Genomic DNA, 22,328 nt, shown 5'->3' on the forward strand with positions numbered 1-22,328 from the left:
ACCGCAGACCTCAGGGGCCCGAGAGAGGCCAGCGGCCGCAGCCCCGCGCTAACCAGCACGGCAACCGGAAGCGCCGCGACCGGGGAGGGCTGGAGGTCCCGCCCCTTCCTCCCGGCGGGGCATTCTGGGAGTTGTAGTCCCGGTCCCGTCGGGGCCCCCTTCAGCACGCAGCGCCGCCAGGGACCGGGCTCGGCCACCTCCCTGGGCGCCCCGGGAAGTCGGAGAGCGCCAGTGGAGGCGGCTAGTGGCCATCGCCCCGGACTCCGCCTCCCGGCCTGCCTCGCGCGCCGCGCCGCCTTGTGGGAGTGGTAGTCCGGGCGCGGGATTCACAGCGCCGCGTGCGCCCCGGGCGCGCCGTAGCCGCGGGGCCCCGGCAGGGCGCTACGCTACGGAGGCGGCGCAGGGCGCTGCGCGGGACGGGTCGGGCCGGGTCGGTGCGCTCGCCCGCTCCGCCACTCAGCGCGGGAGGCCGTCGGGGCAGCGCGCCGGCGGCAGAGGGCCCGCCCGCTCTCCGAGAACAAGTTGTGGGTTGGCCGGCGCAGGCGAGCGAGCCCGGGCCGCGGGGACTGAGGAGGCGCCGCGGGTTTGCGGAGGTGAGTCCCACTCCTGGGCCAGGCCAGGGCCGGGGGCACGGCCTGGACCCCCGAGGGGCCGTGGCTGACGGGCGGCGCCTCCTGGGCATTGGCCGGTCCCGGCCGGGCTGGGGGCGCTGCTGGAGAGGGGAGCCGGCGGGACCTCGGGCAGGGGGAGACCAGCCCAGGGTGTTAAGGACACGGGAGGCGGCCTCAGCCCCTCCTGCCCTTGAGTGCCCTTACCTCCGGGCAGTGTCCCGGCCCCGGCGACGTTAGGGGATGTGTCCCGGGGCGGCCCCGTGGAGTGGGGGAGCAGGCGCGCCCTGTGTGCCCACTGGCCACCAACCACACTTCCTCCTCCCGTCCCTCTCTTGCTGGCGCTGGAGGGAACCGAAAAGTTACCCATGGTGGCCCTGAGAATGTTTGCTAGGCTGCCGGCTGACCCAGCTCTTCCTGTTGCCCACAGGAGGGGCCCTTCTGACCCTGACCAGCGCAGCCTTGTGTGGTCAAGTGGCCCTGACTGGGCTGGCTCTCGGGACCCCTTAACACACAGGAATTTGTGACCGGATTCCAGGCAGCAGGACCCCAGTAAGGCCAGGCCTGGGAGTTTGGGGTTCTGTGGCTCGGAGCCATGGCGTCCTGTGAGGGAAACGGGCTCAGCTGGGTGCTTGGTAGTTCCGAGCTCTTCCTGGGAGCCCCTCCTTTGGAGATCCCTGAGTTCCTCCCTCTGCCTGGGTCTGGGGGACTGTGTGAACCACTGTTAGGAGGATGCCGGTAATCACCCTCCCGCCCCCAGAGGCTGGGGGGAGGGGGTAAGTCGATCCTTCCACTTCTGAGTGCTTTTCTCAAATGTGGGGAGAGAGGTAGGGTTTCCCTGGCCCAAGTTGCAGAAGGAGGGCCCCAGATGGACGGGGAGCCTCAGAGCCACTACTCTGCAGCCTGGCTGGTGAGAGCAGGTCTTGGAGAGGCCAGCTCAGCCTGGCCTTGGTGTTGAGCTCCCCTTACTTCCTCTCAGGTCGTTCTGCTCCCGGGAGGAGCACCCCTCTTTTCTTCTGCATCTGAAACTCTCTAGAGCTGCTTCCCCTGAGCAGCCAGGCTGGTGACCTCGTGACCTACTGAGAGCCAGGCTTAAGCCCCGCTGGGCCCAAAGCTCAGTGATTGCACAGCTTTAGACAGGGACCTTCGGTCTCGGATCTTGTGTCTCTGCTTTGAGCGCCCCCCCAGACCACAGGCTCTGAGAGCAGGAAGTGGCTGGGCCCTCCGATCCTGCATCCGGAGGATGGCTCCAAACCCCTCTGCCCTTCTTGATGGGGTAATTTTGCTGAAACTCCTTGCTCTCAGGCCCTGCATGAAATTCTCTGGGCCCCTGTCTCTCAGGTAGCACTCTACTAAGCCCCTCTTTACAGACCCGGAGGCCGAGGCTGAGGGGCAGCTGTGGCTGTTGGGGAGGGTTGGATGGGGCTGCACATCCAGGTCTCTGATCCACGAGGATGCCTTTCAGCCTCTTCCTTCCACCCCGGACGGTTTGTCTTTTATACATGGAGTTGAGAAGAAGGACTCTGCTGCCCTAAAAATTCTCTGAAACCACAGATGTTTTCACCGGCCTGAGCTGGTTGGTGAAGAGCCTAAGGGGTGCAGCCCAGACCCTGACCAAGGGTGCTCCGTGGCCTCCGGGTCAGCTGGCTCCTCACCCTGCTCTTTTGCCTGGACTGCCTCAGGCCCTCCCACCCGGCACCCACAGGAGCATCCCAAAGCAGGAATATGGTTTTGTCTCTCTTGCCTAATCCTTTCTGCCAAGTTCACAGGCAGGGACCACTCCCCCCCACCCCCTGCCCCGCTCTGCCAAGAATGCCCAGCAGGCCTGTGGTATCCCTTTGGCTGTCCCCAGCTCCCCCTGTGCCCAGCACTGCCCCGTTCGCACCAAGGCAGGGTGATCAGCGAGCATCCTCTGTCAGCTGCTCGCTGGCAGGCAGCTCTGGTGACCTAGCTCTGAACTCGGAGGGGAACTCCGGGGTTGGAGGGGGAGGCATCCAGAATGGCCCCTCTCAGCCTCTCATGGATGAGGAAGGGTCACTGGCCTCCACCTTCTTTGAATGAGCTGGAAGGAGGCTGTGGGTGGAGTTTGGGCTTGGAGACCTGCCCAGCCACACCCTGTCATCCTGGGTCACTCTGCAGATGGCTGTGCTGGTGCTGCCAGGACAGTGCAGGGAACCGGGGGCTGTGGGAGAGCAGCATGGGGCCTCCCGATGCCTGCGGGATGTGCTGTCCCTCCAGTAAGGACTTGTCTGGGGCACCCAGGGTGGACTCGCACAAGGCCGAGTGGGACACACGGCCTCACTACCTGTCCTGGCAGCACCATCTCGCTTGAGCAACTGCTCCACACCCTGCTGTCTGCTTCCCTGAGGTCAAGTGCTGCAACCCCCTTTTGCTGGTGGCCAGGCTGGGGGAAATGCCTGGATGGTGCTGCAAAATATCAGAAGGAAAATAGGTTGATAGCTGCTGTTGACAAGAGTCATGGTGTCTTTGTCCCGAGGAAGGCATCCATGGCTTCTGCTCCTCTGGGTCGTCTTGGCCCAAGGCCAGAGTAGGGGAAGTCCTCCCACACCCGACCCCTCCACATCCACACTTCTAGGACCTCCTGCCCCTCCCCCCACGGAAGGGGAAAGGCCACGTGTTTGGAGCCCCTGCAGCTCCTGAAAAGGTACCTCCCTTTGGGGTGAGTTCGAGGCTCCAGTGCCCTCACTGTGAGGTGGCTCTGCCACCCTCGAGGCCCGAGGTCACTGGGCTGCCCGGGCCAGGGCTGCTCCTGCTGCCACTTGGCGAACAGAAATGTGGCAGTGCCAAAACCAAGCACACACATCATCAGACGGCAGTGAACTCGTGAACTAGAAACGAGATCCTGGTGGCATCCCTGATTCCCTGACAATAATTTCCTTTTTCATGACGTACGACTGAGGCGGGTACGATTCCAAAGACAGAGGACAGGCCGTGACCCTGTCTCCTTCCGGGAGGCAGCCCAGACCCCCACGGCTTGTCCTCCAGCCTCCGTGCTGACAAGCTGCCCCTCACCCACGGGTTTGATTTTGAGGGGCCTGTCTCCGCTCCTCCCTCCCCAGAAAGCAGGGGCCCTAGAAGCAGAGCAAATCCCACCTGACACCTGCTGGTCGTTTATGTGACCAGTACCAGTGGGGCCCTGAGTTCTGGCCTGTGGCTGGATGCTTCAGGGCTGAGGTGCTGGACAGACAGAGAAGTCCAGAAACGCCAGCAGAGCGGCCACCTTAGAGTGTGTGCAGGCAGGGATCTGGGGCTCCAGCATTTCTCCCCAAGTTGGATGACAGGGAGTGCTCATTACCATTTTGTTCCTGGACCTGGTTCTTGGGGGCGTTGATAGCAATTTTCAGCAGAACCTCCACAGTCTCCTCTCAGAGGTTGACGATGCTGTTGTGGGGTTCTGGCCCGGCTTGGGAGGGCACCTGGGCCTCACAGCACTCCTAGAAAAGACTGGCAGGGGGACATGTGCCCTGTGGGCAGTTGGAGTGCCCAGGTGGTGCCAGGACCTGGGTCCAGATGAGTCTCGATGGCTACTGGCTGCTTGCCCAGAGCTCTGCCCCACCTGGGCACCTTTCCCTGGTGGCCCCAGCCATGGGCAGAGCCAGGCTGAGGGAGGCCTTGTTCCCTATGGCCCTGGCTGGCCTAGAGGTAGTTGTGGCCTTGGACCAGGTAGCAAGGAGCAGCTGAATCAGGCCACGCCCCTGGGGCCTCCAACCTCTGGGTGAGGGACAGATGCAGCTTCTAAAGGGTCATAGTCCCTGGCCACTTCCCATGGGAGTGTTTCCCTGGGGCAGTGGAGGTGGGACGGCCTCTGTGTGGCCTTTGCCTCGGGGTTGGCCCCAGTCTCGGGGTGGCAGGCAGAGTCATGTGGCCGGTCGACACCACTCTCCGACGGACTCTGGCTCCTGCCGATAAGCCTGGGGGCTGGGGCTGCTGCTCCAGGGGCCAGAGTCCAGACCCTTCCAGGAGAGGGACAGGGCATGCCCTCTGGGTGGATGTGCTCTTGGCAAACCTGCCACGAAGCCTCACCTCCCAAGGCAGAGCCCAGGCACGAGCACCGTGGATTTGTCCGGCTGCAGTGGAGCGGTGTGGGCACCCCCCTCAGAACCCTGGTCCTCACAGCCCTGCAGGCCGCCACGCCCCTGAAGCTTGGGGCTGTGGTCCCGGCATTCCGGGCACACTGCAAGGCAAACATGTCTCCTGGACTGTGTCTGCTGTCCCTTTGGTGCTCCCCAGGTAGAGCCGCCACGTCCCCAGTGGCCCAGCCCCTAACTCTGCACCCCACTGCCCTCCCACCTTGCGGGTTTGGGCCCATGAGCTGCTGATATGGGCGCCTGACCCCTCGAGGGTGGCCGTGGGAGGATGCTGTCCCACCCATGCTGGGACAGGGCCCTCCTGGCATGGGGGGTGTTGTCCCAGCCCGGTTTCTGGAAGGGACATAGGTGGGTTCATTCACTGTCCTGGCCTGTCCCTCCCTCAAGCAGGAGTACCAGGCTTCACATCTGGTGGGTGCAGCTGGGGCACCCGGGCACAGGGAGCAATGCTCTGGGAAAGCCTGGGGTCCCCTCACGGCTGCTCTCCCTCCATGCCCTTGTCCGGGCTGGTTTTGGGCGGCCTGTTGGGGTTGCTGCAGTTGTGAAAGCACCGTCGTTACAAGATGAGATTTAACGAGACTTGCGCCCGGGGCCCTGAGTGGGAGGTGGTGTGCAGTTGGCACATGGCAAACCAGCCAGGCGTGGGACACGTACACCGTGAACACGGCTGGGTGAAGCGTGTACACGCGTGTGGAAGCATCATCAGGCGGCCCGTGTCTGCAGAGCCTGGCTGTCCCATGGGACTCTGGTGCCCTGTGTGTGCGCCCCACAAGCTAGCAGGGGCAGCCTGTGCTGATGCCCGCAGGACTCGCGGGAGCCCCCGGAGCGTTGGGGGTACAGGGAGTAAGGATCCCATGCCTCCCCGCCCTGGACCTGGGGTTCAGCCTCTGCCAGGTGTCGGCTCAGCCCTAGTCCTCAGTCGGGTAACTTGCCGTGGGAAGTGCCCTGAGGGCAGTGGGACGAGGTGAGCTGGGTGAGGCTGTGGGGTGTCACCCCCGGGACCCGGTTTGCCACCACCAAGACAGGCGCGTCCCACGCAGGGTCCTGAGGAGGGGTCACCCTCGTCTGGCCCTTCGTGCTCTTGTCACTCTGGGGGAGGGTCCCCTGCTGTCCCCAGCCGCTGCAGAGTGCTGGTAACGCCGGGTGGGGGGTGGGGGGCTGCTGTAGCCCCATGCCTGCACTTCCCTGAGGCCAGATCTAGGCCACCATCCCGCTCAGATCTAGGGCAGCGGTTCCCGAACAAGGGCAAGGAGGCACTGGCTTGGTCTGGGCGGTGGGACAGGTACACCCACCCTTCGGGCCCTCAGGAGGCTGGCATTGCCAGCGTCTGAGCCCAGGCTTCTGCCGGGAGACGCGATTATGTTGCATTGTTCCTGAGACAGAGCAGCCAGGGAGCGGCCCTGGGCAGTGCCGTCGGAGCCCAGGCAGCCTGGGCGCTGGTGAGTGAGTGAAGGACACAAGAAGGCATGGATGAAAGGACCTGACTTGGGGCGGGAGCACAGGGCCTGGGCCAGGCAGCCAGGGCTCCCCATCACCCCGGCGGGCCGAGCAGGGTGTGGGGGTGTTGGTGCTGCCATCCCCAGAACTCCCCAGAGAGGCCCTTCCAGGTCACCCTCCCCCAACCCTCTTGATTGCAGGGTCGGAGTTTCCTGAAGGTGTGTCGGGAGGCTGGCACGTGGGGTACAGCTGCTGCCGGGCTTGGGTGCAGAGCTGGCCCCTCTTGGTGCCTCGTGTGCTGTTCACATGCGGTAGGGGCACCAGCGTGCACCCCAAGTGTCTGTGACGGGCCTGAGTGCTCAGTCCCCCGAGGCTAAGGGCGTCGGTGAAGAGCAGGCGGGTCCTCAGAGGACCTTGGTGCTCCTTCCTCCCAGCGAGCCAGGCCCACAGGCCCCCGGGAGGTCCAGGGCTGTGTCCTCACTCTTCCCTCAGCTCTACCTGCGTCAGGCACACGTGATGCCAGCCCTGACCTGGCTGCAGGTGGACTGTCTACCCTCACCCGTCCTTTGTTCTCACAGTGGACACAGGCCTGGACCCAGGCTTGAGTAGTCTTGCTCCATGGACACCTTTCACTGGGCTCAGCTTCAGCTCAAGCCCTCACCTGCTCAGGATTTGGCTGTGAAAGGGGAGTGTCAGAAACGCTTGGACTCTTTTCCCACGAAGGGTTCCTATGTGGAGTGGGGTTCAGGAACCTAGGGGGGCTGTTCTAGTTGTTGTGGTGTACGACTCGTAATCATGGGAGAGGCAGGTGTCTTGAGTGACCCTGCTTGAGATGGACGTGACCACTGGGAGTGTGCTCTAGCACAGCCCAGTACGGAAACCTTGGGTGGCCATGGCTGCTGCCCCTGGAGTGTGGCCCATCTTCGTGGAGGTGAGCATCAACCACAGTAGAGGAAGGACCTCAACTCAGCATAGGTGGTACGTGGTTCACGCGTGTTTCATCCTGATTCCAAACCGACCTGGCAGCACATTGGGCGTGTTGGGTGATGTAACATATGCTACAGAGATTCCCTTTACTTGTCCTGCCTTTCTTTCGTGGCTGTCGGAGGGTTAGAAATGACACCTGAGGCTCGTGTGATGCTCCCACTGGACGGCACTCCTGTCGGCAGGAGCCTCAGCCCTTCCTTCAGGGTCCAGGTGGGCAGTGTTGGCTTTAAAGGCCACTGGGGCCTCTGCCCCCACCGTCGGCTCTGGTCGTGCTGAGCAGGGGAGGCCTGAGTGGTAAGTGACTTTCGGGATCTCCAGGCCTTTTGGGCCCTATGCTGCTCTATCCTGTCCATGTCCCTTGGAGGAAAGGGTCCAGGTGAACGGTATTGCTACAGGGGACTCGGCTGGTCTGACTGAAGCCGTTACAGGGCAGGGGCCCAGACTTCTTCCACCTCTTCAGCCTCCAGAGCTGTGTGTGCTGCTAGTCACTTAGGTGTGGGCATCCCCACCCGTGTCCCCTGGACGCAGCATGGACCAGTGCTTCAGAGGCCTGGGCGCCCTCCAGCCTGCCTGTGTGCAAGGACACGTCCACCATTTCCACCCCTGCTGCTGGCCCCTGTGTCCAAGGGACTTGTTTGGAAGCTGGGAGAAGGGTGTCATTGGGTGACGGTGGACCTGGGGGTGGGGGCAGGGCTGCTGGTCACCTCTTTGGCCAAAAAGCCAATTGGACGCCCACCTTGGCCCAGAGCCTGGCCCAGGCATCTTCCCTGAACCTGACTGGAACGTGCCTTATTTGAAATGAGATGCACCTGGCCTCCCATTTCAGGGCGGATGCTCTTGGGCCCATTGGCCTCCCGCTGGAAGGCGGGCAGCCTCCCGGGTCCCTCCCTGGTCACCCATCTCTGGGTGCGGGGAGCTGTCCCTTCGGAAGGGCCATGGTGGCGACTGCACCTCCCTGTGACTTTGGACGGTGCCCAGTGCCCCTCCCAGAGGCCGTCCTGCCAGGGCTCACCTGCCCCGCTGGGCTCTCCTCCCTTGTTTTTCTTTTCTCTGGCTAAATATCCCCTAAATCCTTTCTTTTAAGGCTGATACCCTTTTGGCCAGCGACCGTGGCACAGCCGCTCCTCCCCTGTGGGAGCAGAGAGGGGGTGCCACTCCAGGGCGGAGGCGAGCTGTGCGCCGGGGCTGCAGCCCTGTCGGGACCCCGGCTGTGGGGACCCCTAGTTTGGGCTCTCCTTTGCCACCCCAAGGCCACTTGTGTGCTGAGAACCTCCTTGGGCTCCTGGGGGCTTGGTGCCTGTGAATCACGCTGTTTCTTCTCTCTCTTTATTCTCTGTGTCATTTCTGTTGTTGTTGTGTGACTCGGACCAGCCCGGCCGCCTTGTCTCCTGCGTGGGTGCCCTCCTCCATGCTCCACCTCGCCAGCCGCCGCCGGCCACATGTGACCAGGCCCGGCTCTCAGCGTGGCCACCGTCGCGGGGGCCATGGGGAGCTCCGCCTCCTCGCTGGCCACTGAGACGGAGTCGGACCACGGCTTCCCCAGGGGACTGCCCTACCCGGGGCCCCCGGCAGCGGCCGGCTGGTGTAGGAGCGGCCCTGGGGGGCCTGTCTGGGGTGACACCCTGGTCACCCGGCAGCACCAGCCCCCACGCCCCCGGGCCCGAAGGTAAGAAGGTGGAGATGGCGTGGCCCCGAGGGGCCCCGAGGGGCGGGTGCTGCTGTCAGGTGCCCCTTCCTCATCAGAGGGACTTTCAGAGAAGTGGGGTCCCTGTTCCTTAGGGTCCTCTGGCGACTCACATTCCCCCAGACACCCGAGAGGCTCTGGGGTTGTTCACTCAGTAGAGAAGGCCCGGGATGCCGGCCCCTCCTGAGCCGGGCTGCAGGTCTCGCCCGGCTGGTCGGAGGTGGTTGGGACGGGACCTTTCAGCCCACCTTGAGCCCGGGGCTTGCTTGTCTGCTGGAGCTGGAGCTTCTTGCTGGGTGGGGAGGGGCAGGGGCACAGCATGCACCGAGAATGCTGGCTTGCTTCCCATGGGATTTGGGGGGCACTGCCCTGGCCCCCCACCCGTGCGGGGTGCCCTGCTCTGATGTGGCTGCCTGCAAGGGAGCAGAGAAGGGCGTGGGTCCCCGCTGGCAAGGCTGCACGCGCCAGCTCCCGCCAGCTGCAGCTGTGGCTGTGCTCAGACCCGCCCTGGCTGCCCTGGATCACCTGGAGAGCTTCCCCTTGGGGTGCTGGGGTGACGGGCATGGGGCAGCCCGGGCACTGTGCCCACTGCTCACGTCTGGGTGAGTTGGGCTCCGACGTCAGCCACGCACACACGGACGCCCCCGCCTTTGCCCCGTCCTGCGGCCTCACTGGAGGGAGAGGTACCTGGTGCACAGCAGACACTCAGGGTCCACGGACCTCCAGCCAGAAGCAGCCTCACTCTCCTGGGCCCCCACACCTGGGCTTAGTGGGTAGCAGACACCCTCCTCCATCTCCCGAAGGCCCCTGCCAGCTGCCCTTGGCTGTCACTTCTCTCGGACACAGCCCACTTGTGCAGGACAGTTTCCTGGTGTCTGTGGGCCCCACGCATGTCCTGGGCTCACCGTCTAGGTGGCCAGCAGGCGTGTGGGAGCAGGACCCGCCTCCTGGGAAGCTTCAGGGGTAGTATAAGTGGTCTTGTCTGAGTTACCCTAGTGGACGGAGTCATGAGGGCTTGAGGTCCAGAGGGATGTGCTGGGAAGCGGATGGTGGCAGGGACCAGGAGTTAGCAAATCGCCTCAGTTCGCTTGTTACTGTATCAGTGACGCGTTTTATCAGGGTGTAACGTAACCCACCGCCAGACCCTCCACTCCTAAGCCTGCGGCTCAGTGGTTTTAGTCCACGTGTGCGGTTGTGCAGCCATCAGCGCGATCCAGTTTCACAGCATCTCCGAGACCCCATCTCCTGTCCATTTGCGGTCACCTCCCACCCCCTGGAAATCACTCATCCACTTTTGGTCTTTGTGGATTTGCCACAGAGACCAAAAGTGGACATTTTACGTTTTACGTCAAGGGAATCACACCTTTGTGTCTGCCTCTCTCACCGAGCATTGTGTTTTCCGGGCTCATCCACGGTGTAGTATCAGTGCTTCACTCCTTTTATGGCTGAATGATGCTCCACTGTGTGGAGTTTACCTGCTTATTAGTTGATGGACATTTGGGCTCTTCGCCCATGGATTTTATGAATCTGCTGCCGTGAACATTTGTGTACCGGTTTTTGCATGGACGTGTGTTTTCACTTCTCTTGGGTAGATACATAGAAGTGAGTTGCTCGTGTTTATTGTAAGTTTATGTTTAACTTTCTGAGAAACCGCCAGGCTGTTTTCCACAGTGGCTGCAGTGTTTCCCATCCCCACCAGCCGGGCAGGGAGGGTTCTGGTTTCTCCCCACCCTCCCAATGCTGTTACCGCCCACCGTTCTGATCCTGGCCTCCTGGTGATTTGAGGTGGTCGCTCATGCTGGTTTGATCAGCTTATCCCCAGTGGCTGGTGCACCTCTTCACGCCTTTCTCCATGCACACGTGTCATTTTATTTCTGCGTATTTATGTCCTCAGGATAAATCGCCAGGGGTAGAATTACTGGGTCCAGGGGGCGGGGGGGGCTGCGGTGAGCAGCAGAGGTGGCGACCCTGTGCCCCAGCGTGTGTGTGCCTGTTGGATCTTGGCTCACACTGACCAGCCAGTGGCCTGGGCAGGCAGTGCCCTCTCTTACTCTCTGGCCTCCCGCCAGGCCTCTCCGCGGGCTGGCGCATCCGGCCTGGCACTCCAGGCAGGTACTGTCTGCCCCTGGGAGCAAGTTGTGGGAAGAGCTGCCAGTGACCTTGAGGAATCCAGACACCCAGCATGGACACTAGAAGGAGCGGCGCGGGGGGCTGGGTGCCACAGATGGAGGAAGAGGGGCAGAAAGGCCGGCTGCCAGGACCCCTCCCCACACCCATACCTGGACACGTGGACATGCACGTGCAGACGGTCCGGCTGACTCTTCCCCTGCTCTCATGGGCCCCGGGCATCGTGAGGACACCCGCCGCATGCAGCCCACCCTTCACTGAAGAGCCTCCAGGTCTGGGCGTGACACCCACCACCAAGCCAGGCCTTGAGGAGTAACGGGCATCCACCACCTACGAGCTCGGGCCTCCCCTGGGGACACAGAGGCGGAGAGGACAGCCCAAGGCTGGCTGAGGATGACCTTGGAGGGAGGGGCCCACGTGCCCCTCAGAACCAGCAGGGGGTCAGGTGGCCACATCCTGCCTGGGAGCCTGGGCTCGGGTCTGCTGGCCTGACCAAGCAGGGTCCTTGAGTGGGGACAACACTTACTCCTCTCAGCTTTTTTGGGGAGGAAAAGGCCGTCCCCAGGCTCCTGCAGGCCCTGCGTGTCCCAGGCCCTTCCATCACCTCCCTTTTGAACTGGAGCTGAGTGTTGCAGCCCCAGGGAATTGAGGGCAAAGCAGGTATTTCGTGTCCGTTTCCCACTTGGCTGGCCTTCCTGTCGTGCGGAGTAACGCCCGTGTCCTGGAGTTCGGTATGCTGGTCTCTGACTTCCAGGCTTTGTCTGGTGCTCTGGCCTCACCTCGGACACTCTAGGGATCCAGGTCCTGGGCCCCCAGCACACCAAGGTGGCCGTGAGGGTGACCCTGTGTGTGGAGACCAGAGCAGGGTAGTTGAGGGGGTGGGGGTGAAGGCCCAGGGCTCCTCCGGACACCTGGTCGCTGACCCCAGAGCCACTTCATCTCCGCCCACCTGGTGACGCTGAGGTACAGACTGAGGTATGGGCCGCAGGGGTCCCTGAGGGAGCACAGCTCCCACCGCCTCCAGGTGTCACTTGCTGTGTGTCCTGGGTGTGGCCTCATGTTCATCCGGCCCAGGGACTGGCCAGCTGTTGGGTCATGAGAGTGGGTGGGACTTGGGCTCTCTCCCCCTCCTGTGTCTGCTCAGCATGTCTGGGACCACCAGGGGCCTGGAGCTGAGGGCAGGTGTGTCCTAGGAGGGCCCCAGGCCCACCTGTCCTGTGCTGGGGGCAAGGGCCCAAGTCTTCTCCCTGGACACCCCTGCCAGGAGCAGGTGGTCCACAAAGCGTCAGACCAGCTCTGCAGGCCAGGTGGGGCACCCAGGGCAAAAGACCATCCTCTGATCCTGGGGCCCACGTGGAGGCTGCCCAGGACCCAGCGTGCGTGTGCACGTGTGTGTCTGTGTGGGCACACATGTACCCATGCCTTGACCGTGGGCCCTTCTCTCAGTGGGGAGCAGCGGGGGAGGCTCCAGTCATCTCCAGGCAGATTTCTTAGGCTTTTGGTAGTGCAGAAGCCAAGGCCAAAGCTGACCTGGCCAGGCCCCACCCCCGTGCTGGTCACCCCAGGGCCCGTACACCCACTTGGGTGCTGTGGGCAGCCTGTGAGTCTCAGCCACACGCCCGAGAAGGCGGCTTCACGGTTTGCTCTGGGCCAAGGAACAGTGCGCTGCTTGGGGGACATTGTTTGTTTGTTTGTTTTAATATTTATTTGGCTGAGCTGGGTCTTAGTTGCGGCATGCGGGATCTTTAATTGAGGCATGCGGATCTTTAGTTGAGGCATGCAGGATCTTTTGTTGTGGCATGTGGGATCTAGTTCCCTCACCAGGGATCGAACCCAGGCCCCCTGTATTGGAAGTGCGGAGTCTTAACCACTGCACCACCAGGGAAGTCCCTTGTTTGTTTTTTTTGAAGAGGGAACTTTTCTTTCTTCCTGAAGGATTTGGCACAAACATACCATAAGAAGCACAAGCTTCATGCCTTGTTATAAAGAACAGTTGAATTTTCTGCCAAGCAGAGCAGCTACAGTCAGGGTAGGAGACTGTGTGTGTGGAGCGTGGACGCCCCTCGCACCCGGGTTAGTCCTCAAGAGGCGGGTTGCGGGGCCAGCTCTGCCCACCCCAGAGGCTCCCAGAGCCCTGCTCCCACCCACCTCCTCAGCCCCCAGGAACCATCAGGCTCCTCTCTGCCTTTGGGTTTGCCCGTCCTGAACATTTCCTGTGGATGGAATCACACCGCGTGTGGCCTCTTGTGTCTTTCGGGGCTCGTTGGTGTTGTGTGTTGGTGCTTCGTTCTTCTTGGTTGCTGAATGATACTCCATGTTTCGTTTATCCATTTATTCATTGATGGATACTTGGGTTGTTTACACCTTTTGACTGTTGTAAGCAGGTCTGCCATGAGCATGTGTGGATGTGTGTTTGTGAAGAGCACCAGTTTTCAATTCTTTGAGCATATACCTAGGGGTGGAATAGCTGGGTCACAATTGTGGTAAGTCTGTTTAACTTCTTGAGGAACTGTCAAACTGTTTTCCAAAGCAGCTGTAATATTTTACATTCCCACCAGCAACGTAGGGAAGGCCTGTGGTTTCTCCAGATCCTCGCCAGTGCTGTTACCATCTGCCCTGTTGGGTATGAGGTGGTACCTTGTAGTAGTTTGATTTGCATTTTCCTGATGGCTGCTGGTGCTGAGCATCTTTTCATGGGCTTTTTGTGTATCTCTGGGGGAAAGTCTCCTCAAGTCCTCTGCCCATTTTTTTAATAATACTTATTTATTTATTTGGCTGTGCTGGTTGTTAGTTGCAGCATGTGGGATCTTTTAGTTTTGGCGTGCGGGATCTAGTTCCCCAACCAGGGATCGAACCCCAGTTCCCTGCATTGGGAGCACGGAGTCTTAACCACTGGACCACCAGGGAAGTCCCCATCTCTGCCCATTTTTAAAAACAGGTTGTTTGTTGTGTAGTTATAAGAACTTTTTATATATTCTGGATACTAGACCCTGATCAGAAATAGATGATGGGCATATATTTTCTCCTCTAGGTTACCTTTTCACTTTTTTCATGGTGTCCTTTGAAGCATGGAAGTTGTTAATTTTGATGAAGTTCTTTTTTTTCCACTTTGTTTGCCTGTACTTTTGGTATCGTATCTAATAATACATTGCCAAATCCAAGGTCATGAAGATTTACTCACATTTTCTTCTTCGAAGAGTTTTATAGTTTTCGTTCTTACATTTAAGTCATTGATGCATTTTGAGTTAATTGTTGAATGTGGCATGAGGTAAGGCTCTGGCTCATTCTTTAGCATTTAAACCCAGCTTTCCCAGCACCATTGATTGAAAAGACTGTCTGTTCCCCATTGAATGATCTTGACACCCTTGTCAAAAATCACTGACCGCGGCCTTCCCTTGCAGCCACACGCACTCGCCCGGGCCCATGGCTGCGGTCGGGGAGTGGTCCTGCGCACGCTGCACCTTCCTGAACCCGGCCGGCCAGCGCCAGTGCTCCATCTGCGAGGCCCCGCGGCACAAGCCTGACCTTGACAAGATCCTGCGGCTCAGCGTGGAGGAACAGAAGTGGCCCTGCACCCGTTGCACATTCCGCAACCTCCTGGGCAGGGCGGCCTGCGAAGTGTGTGGCTTTGCCCCCGAGCCCATCCCTGGGGCCTCCCTGCTACCCGTCATCAACGGGGTCCTGCCGGAGCCTAAGGGCAGCTGCGGGGAGGAGGCAGGGCCTGCGCGGACGGCAGGGCTGGCGGCCGTGGAGCCAGTTGGGGGGCGGCCGGAGGAGGTGGAGGGGGAAGAGGGGAGTGCGGCCGCATCCGGGAGTGGCTGGGCCTGCCAGCGCTGCACACTGCACAACACGCCCGTGGCCAGCTCCTGCTCGGCCTGTGGGGGGCCGCGGAAACTCTCGCTGCCCAGGATTCCTCCCGAGGCCCTGGTGGTCCCAGAAGTCGTGGCTCCTGCAGGCTTCCCCGTCATGCCTGCCCCGCCCCAGCCCGGGGAAGGTGCCGATGCCAACCCTCCCTCTGCTGCAGACCAGGAGCCTCCCCGGGGGCCACCCTTCAGCCCCTTCTCGCCTACCCTCCAGAACAACCCTGTGCCTCGCAGCCGCCGCGAGGTGCCCCCCCAGCTGCAGCCACCGGTGCCTGAGGCCACCCAGCCCTCGCCCTCTGCCAGCTCCAAGGGGCCCCCCCAGGGCCTGGGGCGGACCGCGGCCGGGACCTCCCGCCTGGCGGAGCTACTGTCGGGCAAGCGGCTGAGCTTCCTGGAGGAAGAGGCAGCTGAGGGTGGCACCACGATGCGCCCACCTGGTCCCGCCAGCCCTGCCCACTGTGAGGCTGGTGGCGCCACACCGGGCAGCGACGTCATTGACCTGGCCGGCGACACCGTGCGCTACACGCCCGCTAGCCCCTCCAGCCCTGACTTCACTACCTGGTCGTGTGCCAAGTGCACGCTCAGGAACCCCACAGCTGCCTCCCGCTGCACAGCGTGCGGCTGCTCCAAGCTGCATGGCTTCCAGGAGCACGGCGAGCCTCCCACCCGCAGCCCCGACTGCAGCGTGGACAAGCCCGGGCCCTGCTTGGCCCACAAGGCTGGCCGCCTCTTCCCCACAGCACCATCTGAGCGCCCGGGCCAGTGGGCCTGCCCTGCCTGCACCCTACTCAACACGCCCCGAGCCAAGCACTGTGCCGCCTGCCACACCCCCCAGCTCCTGGTGACCCAGCGCCGGGGTGCAGCACCCCTGAGACGCAGGGAGAGCATGCACGTGGAGAAGCGGCGGCAGACAGACGAGGGCGAGGCCAAGGCCCTGTGGGAGAACATTGTGGCCTTCTGCCGGGAGGTGAGGCCCCTCTGCATCGTCTGTCCTCCCCCGCTGTCTCTTCTCCAGCTGGGGGTAGGGTGGTACCCTCTTCCCGAAGCTCAGAGCACCCGCCGGCCCTGAGCTTGGGTGAGGCCACCAGGTCACTGCTCGCCTGAGTGTGCTGGACCCTTCTCCCTCTGTGTCCACAAGGGTCCATGACCCTACAGTCCGTGGTCCTGACCCCTCGGCCCCACTGTGAGTTCCTGCAGATGGTGGCCCCACAGGGAGGTGGGGACAGGTAGCAGCTTCACGCCAATAGGCAGGCCTGGTGCTTCCCGAAGCCGCAGAAACCCTGCTGAAACTCAGGGTTGGGGTGCCCCTTCATGCCTTCTTCCCTTGGAGCTGCAGGAGGCCTGAGCCCAGGGCATCACCCACCCCCAGGGGCACCTGGAGAGGGTGTCCATTCCCCCTCATGCTGCTACCCTCTGTCAATGCTGGCAGCCCATCCAGGAGCTTGTGTTCTGGCTGCCCTGCCCCTGTCAGGTCCCCCCACTTTTCTTTCTGGGGCCTTCAGTGCAGTGGGCTGTGCAGGGAGGCCACCCAGGCCCCCTGCAACCCATGCCCACCACGCAGCCTACAGGCTGGGCGCTGCACCCTCTCCCTGGGGCTCACATACTTCCCACTGACCTGTTGCCCGGCCAAGCCATCCACAAGGGTCAGGGGGCTATACATGTGCCCACCTCTTCCTCTGGGGCTCAGGCAGCAGGGTGCTCTCTTGGGCAGTGGGTCCAGCCTGACCTGAGCCTGTGGCCATGGTCTCTGCAGAATGGCGTGAACTTTGTGGACGACAGCTTCCCCCCTGGGCCCAAGTCTGTGGGCTTCCCCGCGGGCGACAGCGTCCAGCAGCGTGTGCGACAGTGGCTGCGGCCCCACGAGATCAACTGCTCCGTGTTCAGGGACCACAGTACCTCGTGGTCCGTGTTCCACACTCTCCGGCCCTCAGACATCCTTCAGGGGCTCCTGGGGAACTGCTGGTGAGTTTGGGGCACCCACTCGGGGCGGGCAGTGGGCGGCAGGCAGGCGGGCCGTGTTCTCCGTGAGCCCCAACCTCACGCAGGTTCCTGAGTGCGCTGGCGGTGCTGGCCGAGCGGCCGGACCTGGTCGAGCGGGTGATGGTCACGCGCAGCCTGTGTGCAGAGGGCGCCTACCAGGTGCGGCTCTGCAAGGATGGCACATGGACAACGGTGCTGGTGGACGACATGCTGCCCTGCGACGAGGCCGGCTTCCTCCTCTTTTCCCAGGTGGCGCCGGCGGGCACGGGGTGGGTGGCAGGCGGGGGCCGGGCGGCAGCAGGCCTCACAACTCCAGCCCCCCCTGCAGGCTCAGCGCAAGCAGCTGTGGGTGGCCCTCATCGAGAAGGCTCTGGCCAAGCTGCACGGCTCCTACTTTGCCCTCCAGGCCGGGCGCGCCATCGAGGGCCTGGCCACGCTCACCGGCGCCCCCTGTGAGAGCTTGGCCTTGCAGGTCAGCTCCACTAACCCCCGCGAGGAACCAGTTGACACTGACCTCATCTGGGCCAAAATGCTGAGTTCTAAGGAGGCTGGGTAAGAGGAGCGGCCATGCTGGGGCATGGAGTGGTGGGAGAGGCGGGGCCAGCGCCCTCTGACTTGTACCACGTCTCACAAGATATCTCGGGCATGGGCTGACCCCAGCTGGAGCCTGGCTCCCCAGCTGCACTGGCAGGGTAGCAGCAGGCAGGATGCTGTCCGTTGGCCTGTACCTAGAAGGCCCTGTCCTGACTTGGGCCGGTGATGACCATCAGTGTCCTCATGGAGCTGTGTGGAGTGAGCCCCACAGAGGCACCTGGCGGCAGCAGCCGGGGCAGACGGGTGGGGGGAGTCGGGGGGACTTCTGAGCCCCAACACGCATTGGCCAGTGTCTGGGGGGGGTCCCGGACCCCAGGCCTGGGAGAGACAGCTCATTGGTGCTAGGACCCTTGCACTCAGCTGTTGCTGGGCAGTTAGGCGGCCCCACCCCTCAGGGAGCAGCAGCCCTGAGCTGGCAGGATCAGCCGGCCTCACCAGGCCTCCGAGGGCCCTGGGTCTGCCTGTCCCCCAGCGCAAGCCCTCTGAGCTCTTGGGCCAGCACTTCCTGAGTCTCATGTGTCTCATGTGGGTCTCCCAGAGGCAGGGAGGGCCCCCCATCTCGTGCTGTACCTCCCCGGAGGCAGGTCCGGGCCGGCAGGGGTCCCCTGGAGAGTGAGCCCACCCCCCCCGTCATTGAGGCCCGTTACCGAGGCCAGCGGGGCTGCTCTTCCTGCACAGGTTCCTCATGGGCGCCTCCTGTGGGGGAGGCAACATGAAGGTGGATGATGCCACCTACGAGAGCCTGGGCCTGCGCCCCCGCCATGCCTACTCCATCCTGGACGTCCGTGACGTCCAGGGCTCCAGGTAAGTGTGGGTGTGTGGATGTGGCAGGGGCATGGGGGCATGAGCGTGGCCCTCAACCCTGTGGTCCGCAGGCTCTTGCGCCTTCGTAACCCGTGGGGCCGCTTCTCCTGGAACGGCAGCTGGTCGGACGAGTGGCCGCACTGGCCGGGGCATCTGCGGAGCGAGCTCATGCCGCACGGCAGCAGCGAAGGCGTCTTCTGGATGGAGTACAGCGACTTCATCAGGTACTGGACGCTGGGCAGCCATGTCCAGTGTCGGCCCCACGGCTGCCCTGCTTGCCCCAGTGTATGTGGTGTCCTTCCCCGGGGAGCCTGGCCTGTCCTTCCTGCCAACCAGAGGCCTGGTCCATCCTGGAATCCGGGTCAGCACAGGGTGGGGGTGTTTCTGCCAGGGCTCTGTCTGTGGGTCAGCCTTAGGGCCTCACGCCCCCTGGTGGTGTCCACAGGCAACAGCCAAGACCAGGGCTTCTGGGACACTGATTCCAAGAGATCCCGATGGGCAGAATGCCTGCTGGGGTTACCCTGCCCAGGGACGAGCGCCGTGTCCGGAGCGAGGGTGGGGGCTGCTCAGCAGGGCCGTCCTCTTGCTGCCCAGGTACTTTGACTCCGTGGACATCTGCAAGGTGCACTCGGACTGGCAGGAGGCGCGTGTGCAGGGCTGCTTCCCCAGCTCGGCCAGCGGGCCAGTGGGCGTGACGGCCCTCACGGTGCTGGAGCGTGCGTCCCTGGAGTTCGCCCTCTTCCAGGAGGGCAGCAGGTGGGTGGGGGCGGGGCGGCAGGGGTGGGGCCGGGGTGGGGCGGGGTGGAAGGGGCGGGACAGCTGGGCAGGGCCTGGCCACCCGTGACCCCTGTGGGCCACTGCAGGCGCACGGACTCGGTGGACAGCCACCTCCTGGACCTGTGCGTCTTGGTGTTCCGGGCTTCATTCGGCAGCGGTGGCCGCCTGAGCCTGGGCCGCCTGCTGGCCCACAGCAAGCGTGCAGTCAAGAAGTTTGTCAACTGCGACGTGATGCTGGAGCCCGGCGAGTACGCCGTGGTGTGCTGTGCCTTCAACCACTGGGGCCCTGCACCGGGCCCACCGGCCGCACAGGGTGAGTGACCCATGCCCGCTCACACAACCCCCACCCAGGCCCAGCATGGACCCCCACCCACGCCTTCCGGCCACTCCGCAGGGTAACCGCCCTGCCACACCAGCACAGCCCTGCCTGCACCCAGCGGGGAGGTCTGCCCGCTCTCCTCACCCAGTGTCCCCCACAGTCTCCGGCCCCTCAACAGGGGTCCCACGCGGCACCCCGGAGCCACCCGGCCACGTGCTGGCCGTGTACAGCTCAAGACTCGTCATGGTGGAGCCCGTGGAGGCCCAGCCGACCACGCTGGCGGACGCCATCATCCTGCTCACGGAGAGCAGGGGCGAGCGGCACGAGGTTGGCGTGGGTCCGGGGGGGAGGGGGAGGGCGGCGGCTGCCCACCCACCCACACACCCACACCTGCACTACCTGCACCCAGGGACGCGAGGGCATGACCTGCTACTACCTGACGCACGGCTGGGCGGGGCTCATCGTGGTGGTGGAGAACCGGCACCCCAAGTCTTACCTGCACGTGCAGTGCGACTGCTCAGACAGCTTCAACGTGGTGTCCACGCGTGGCAGCCTGCGCACCCAGGACAGTGTGCCGCCCCTGCACAGGTGGGCACCCCTGCACCACCACCCCCCCACCGCCCCGCGGCCCCCAGCCTCCACAGGCCCTCATCGGCCCCCCTCCCCCAGGCAGGTCCTGGTGATCCTGTCCCAGCTGGAGGGCAACGCCGGCTTCTCCATCACCCACCGCCTGGCGCACCGCAAGGCGGCCCAGGCCTTCCTCAGTGACTGGACGGCCTCCAAGGGCAGCCACAGCCCCCCACTCACGCCCGAGGTCGCTGGCCTGCATGGGCCTCGGCCGCTGTGACCACCCTGCCCCCACCTGCCTGCCCCCACACGCACTTTATGAGGGAGACCCCAACACAGGATGCTTGAACCAGAATCTCAGGACCCCCACCCAGGGAGCGCCAGCGGCATGGCGCATCTTCCCCTGGGCCTTCCTTCCTGCCCCTCCCTCCTACCCAGGGCCTCATAACCACCAAGCAGAATACCTCGAAGCGGCCTCTAGCTCGAGGGAGCTGTGTGCCAGCTTCTCTGACCAGCCCACCTTGAGGTCTGGCTCAGATTGCCAGGGCCAAGGTAAGGCTGCCCCTTCCCATGGCCTGGGGCCTCCTGCCTGGGTAAGGCAGCAAAGAGCTCCATTCACAAAACCAAATCTGGCGGGTCAGAGGCCAGGACCCCAGCATAGGAGCAGGGACCACCCCCGTTTTGGGGGGGTCAGAGAACAGGACCCTGGGGTGAGCAGGGACCACCCCCCCTTGAGGGGTCAGGCCAGGACCCCAGGATGAGAGCAGGGACCACCCCCATTTTGGGGAGTCAGGCTAGGACCCCAGGATGAGAGCAGGGACCACCCCCATTTCGGGGGCTCAGAGGCCAGGACCCTGGGGTGAGCAGGTACCACCCTCCTTGTGGGGTCAGGCCAGGACCCCAGGATGAGAGCAGGGACCACCTCCATTTTTGGGGGTCAGGCCAGGACCCCAGGATGAGAGCAGGGACCAGCCCCGTTTTGGGGGGTCAGAGGCCAGGACCCTGGGGTGAGCAGGGACTACCCACAGTTGTGGGGTTAGGCCAGGACCCCAGATGAGAACAGGGACAGTCCCTTTTTTGGTGTGTCAGAGGTCAGGGCCCCAGGATGAGAGCAGGGACCACCCCCTTGTGAAGGTCAGAGGCCAGAACCCCAGGTGAGAGCAGAGACCCACCCCCTTTGTGGGGCACGAGGTCAGGAGCCTTTTCTCCCCAGTTTGTTCCTAGGTCCCATCTCCCCCCAAGCCCTCATGAGGCAAGCAGGGGTTCCTGGAGTCCCAGCAGTGTCCCAGGAGGCAGGTGCCTGGCGACCATGGGCTCAAGCAGGGATGGGGAGGGACACTATGCAATTCCTGGAGCGCCAGCCAGGATCGAAGCCATGCCCCAGGCTGGGGTTGGGGCAGTGGGTCAGGTGGTCCTGAGCCCAGGCCCAGCCCTGTGCTTGGTGAGGGGGTTTGTCCTCAGCACCACCTGACCTCTGCTGGGAGCAACAGTCCAGGAGAAATCCTTGGCCAGCCCTGTCCAGGCACATGCAGGGTGTGGCCCTTCCCAGCCCCTCCACGCCTCAGAAGCCCAGCGTCCTCCCTGTGGCTGCTCAGCCCTGAGTTCTGTGTCTGCCTGAGGATGACTGAGGCCAGCTTCCTGGGCCACCTGGCCTCACTGTCCTGCAGCCCCCAGGCAGCGGGTGGCCCAGTCTGTGGCCCCTCGCTTCCCATGGGACTTGTAGGGGGGTGGGTTTACACCTGGAGAAGCACCCAGAAGCACTAGACTCCCCTTTGGGCCTCCTTTATGTTTCTCCTTTTACTCTGAGCTGTGAGTATTTTTAACCCTGTACATACGGCAGCTCTTCTGACACAGAGGCTATTTTATCAATTGTCAGTACCATCCCTGTAGGATGATTCTCCATGGGTGTTTCCAGACTCAGGCTCCGATGGACCAAATAAAAATGTTTTGTTTTGTAAGAATTCCTCCTCATCTGTCTCTCCCAGGGGTTCCTGGCCCCTCACCTCTCCTCCAAGGGCTGAAGGGCACCAAGGCCCTCCTGGTGACAGCTCCTCGGGGTGGCTGAGCCAGTGCCCAGGCCAGCCTCACAGGGAGCCTTTAGGGGTACCCTGTTCACCAGCTGCCTGCACCCCAGGAAGGACTGGGTATCCAGGTAGGACAGAGGCTCAGGCCAGACCCCACAGTGGTTGGCAGACTGGTCCCCACGAAGCCTCAGAAGGACCGTATGTGTGCTCGGCTTTTCCCAGAGAGACATCTGCGTTCAGGGCGCCTTTCTGCATCCATCAGAGTCATGGGCGGAGCAGAGGAGTGAGGGGCAGGGAGAAAAGTTTGTCTCCCACGGGTGGTGGGGTCCTGTGCCCCCTCCCTCCTGTCCCATTTTACAGATGGCGGCCGGGACCAGGCACACAGCCTGCAGTCCCAGCCTGGGCTCCCAGGTTGGAATGGTGGCGGGCCCGGCCTCCTAGCCGAGAG

The 22,328-nt window shown here is 63.0% G+C and overlaps 1 protein-coding gene across 4 annotated transcripts; it reads left to right on the forward strand.

Moving 5' to 3' along the window:
* The first annotated feature begins 283 nt into the window (after nt 1-283).
* CAPN15 (calpain 15) lies at nt 284-21,784 on the forward strand. Of its 4 annotated transcripts, XR_005016531.1 has the most exons (14): nt 286-593; nt 8,513-8,807; nt 14,354-15,782; nt 16,569-16,777; nt 16,861-17,044; nt 17,124-17,347; nt 18,068-18,193; nt 18,265-18,417; nt 18,788-18,949; nt 19,057-19,283; nt 19,450-19,616; nt 19,699-19,877; nt 19,959-20,792; nt 20,991-21,002. XR_005016531.1 is itself a non-coding variant. In XM_036826407.1 (13 exons), the coding sequence occupies exons 2-13, from the start codon at nt 8,626-8,628 to the stop codon at nt 19,970-19,972; spliced, it is 3,252 nt and encodes a 1,083-aa protein (XP_036682302.1). In that variant the 5' UTR covers nt 284-593; nt 8,513-8,625; the 3' UTR covers nt 19,973-20,104. The 4 variants fall into 4 exon arrangements, 3 of the variants coding, with proteins under 3 accessions (XP_036682302.1, XP_036682301.1, XP_036682303.1); XM_036826407.1 differs by lacking the exon at nt 20,991-21,002 and having other exon boundaries at nt 284-593; nt 19,963-20,104; XM_036826406.1 differs by having other exon boundaries at nt 19,959-21,784.
* The last annotated feature ends 544 nt before the right edge of the window (nt 21,785-22,328 follow it).

The sequence above is a fragment of the Balaenoptera musculus genome, chromosome 15 (genome assembly GCF_009873245.2).
Source record: "Balaenoptera musculus isolate JJ_BM4_2016_0621 chromosome 15, mBalMus1.pri.v3, whole genome shotgun sequence".
NCBI classification, from domain to species: Eukaryota; Metazoa; Chordata; class Mammalia; order Artiodactyla; family Balaenopteridae; genus Balaenoptera; species Balaenoptera musculus.

Excerpts from the sequence above, each read along its gene's own strand:
- CAPN15 (XM_036826406.1), top strand. The coding sequence starts at position 8,626 with ATGGGGAGCTCCGCCTCCTCGCTGGCCACTGAGACGGAGTCGGACCAC. Across the intron at positions 16,778-16,860 it reads GGGCTCCTGGGGAACTGCTG|GTTCCTGAGTGCGCTGGCGG; the intron begins GTGAGTTTGGGG and ends AACCTCACGCAG. Across the intron at positions 17,045-17,123 it reads GCTTCCTCCTCTTTTCCCAG|GCTCAGCGCAAGCAGCTGTG; the intron begins GTGGCGCCGGCG and ends CCCCCCCTGCAG.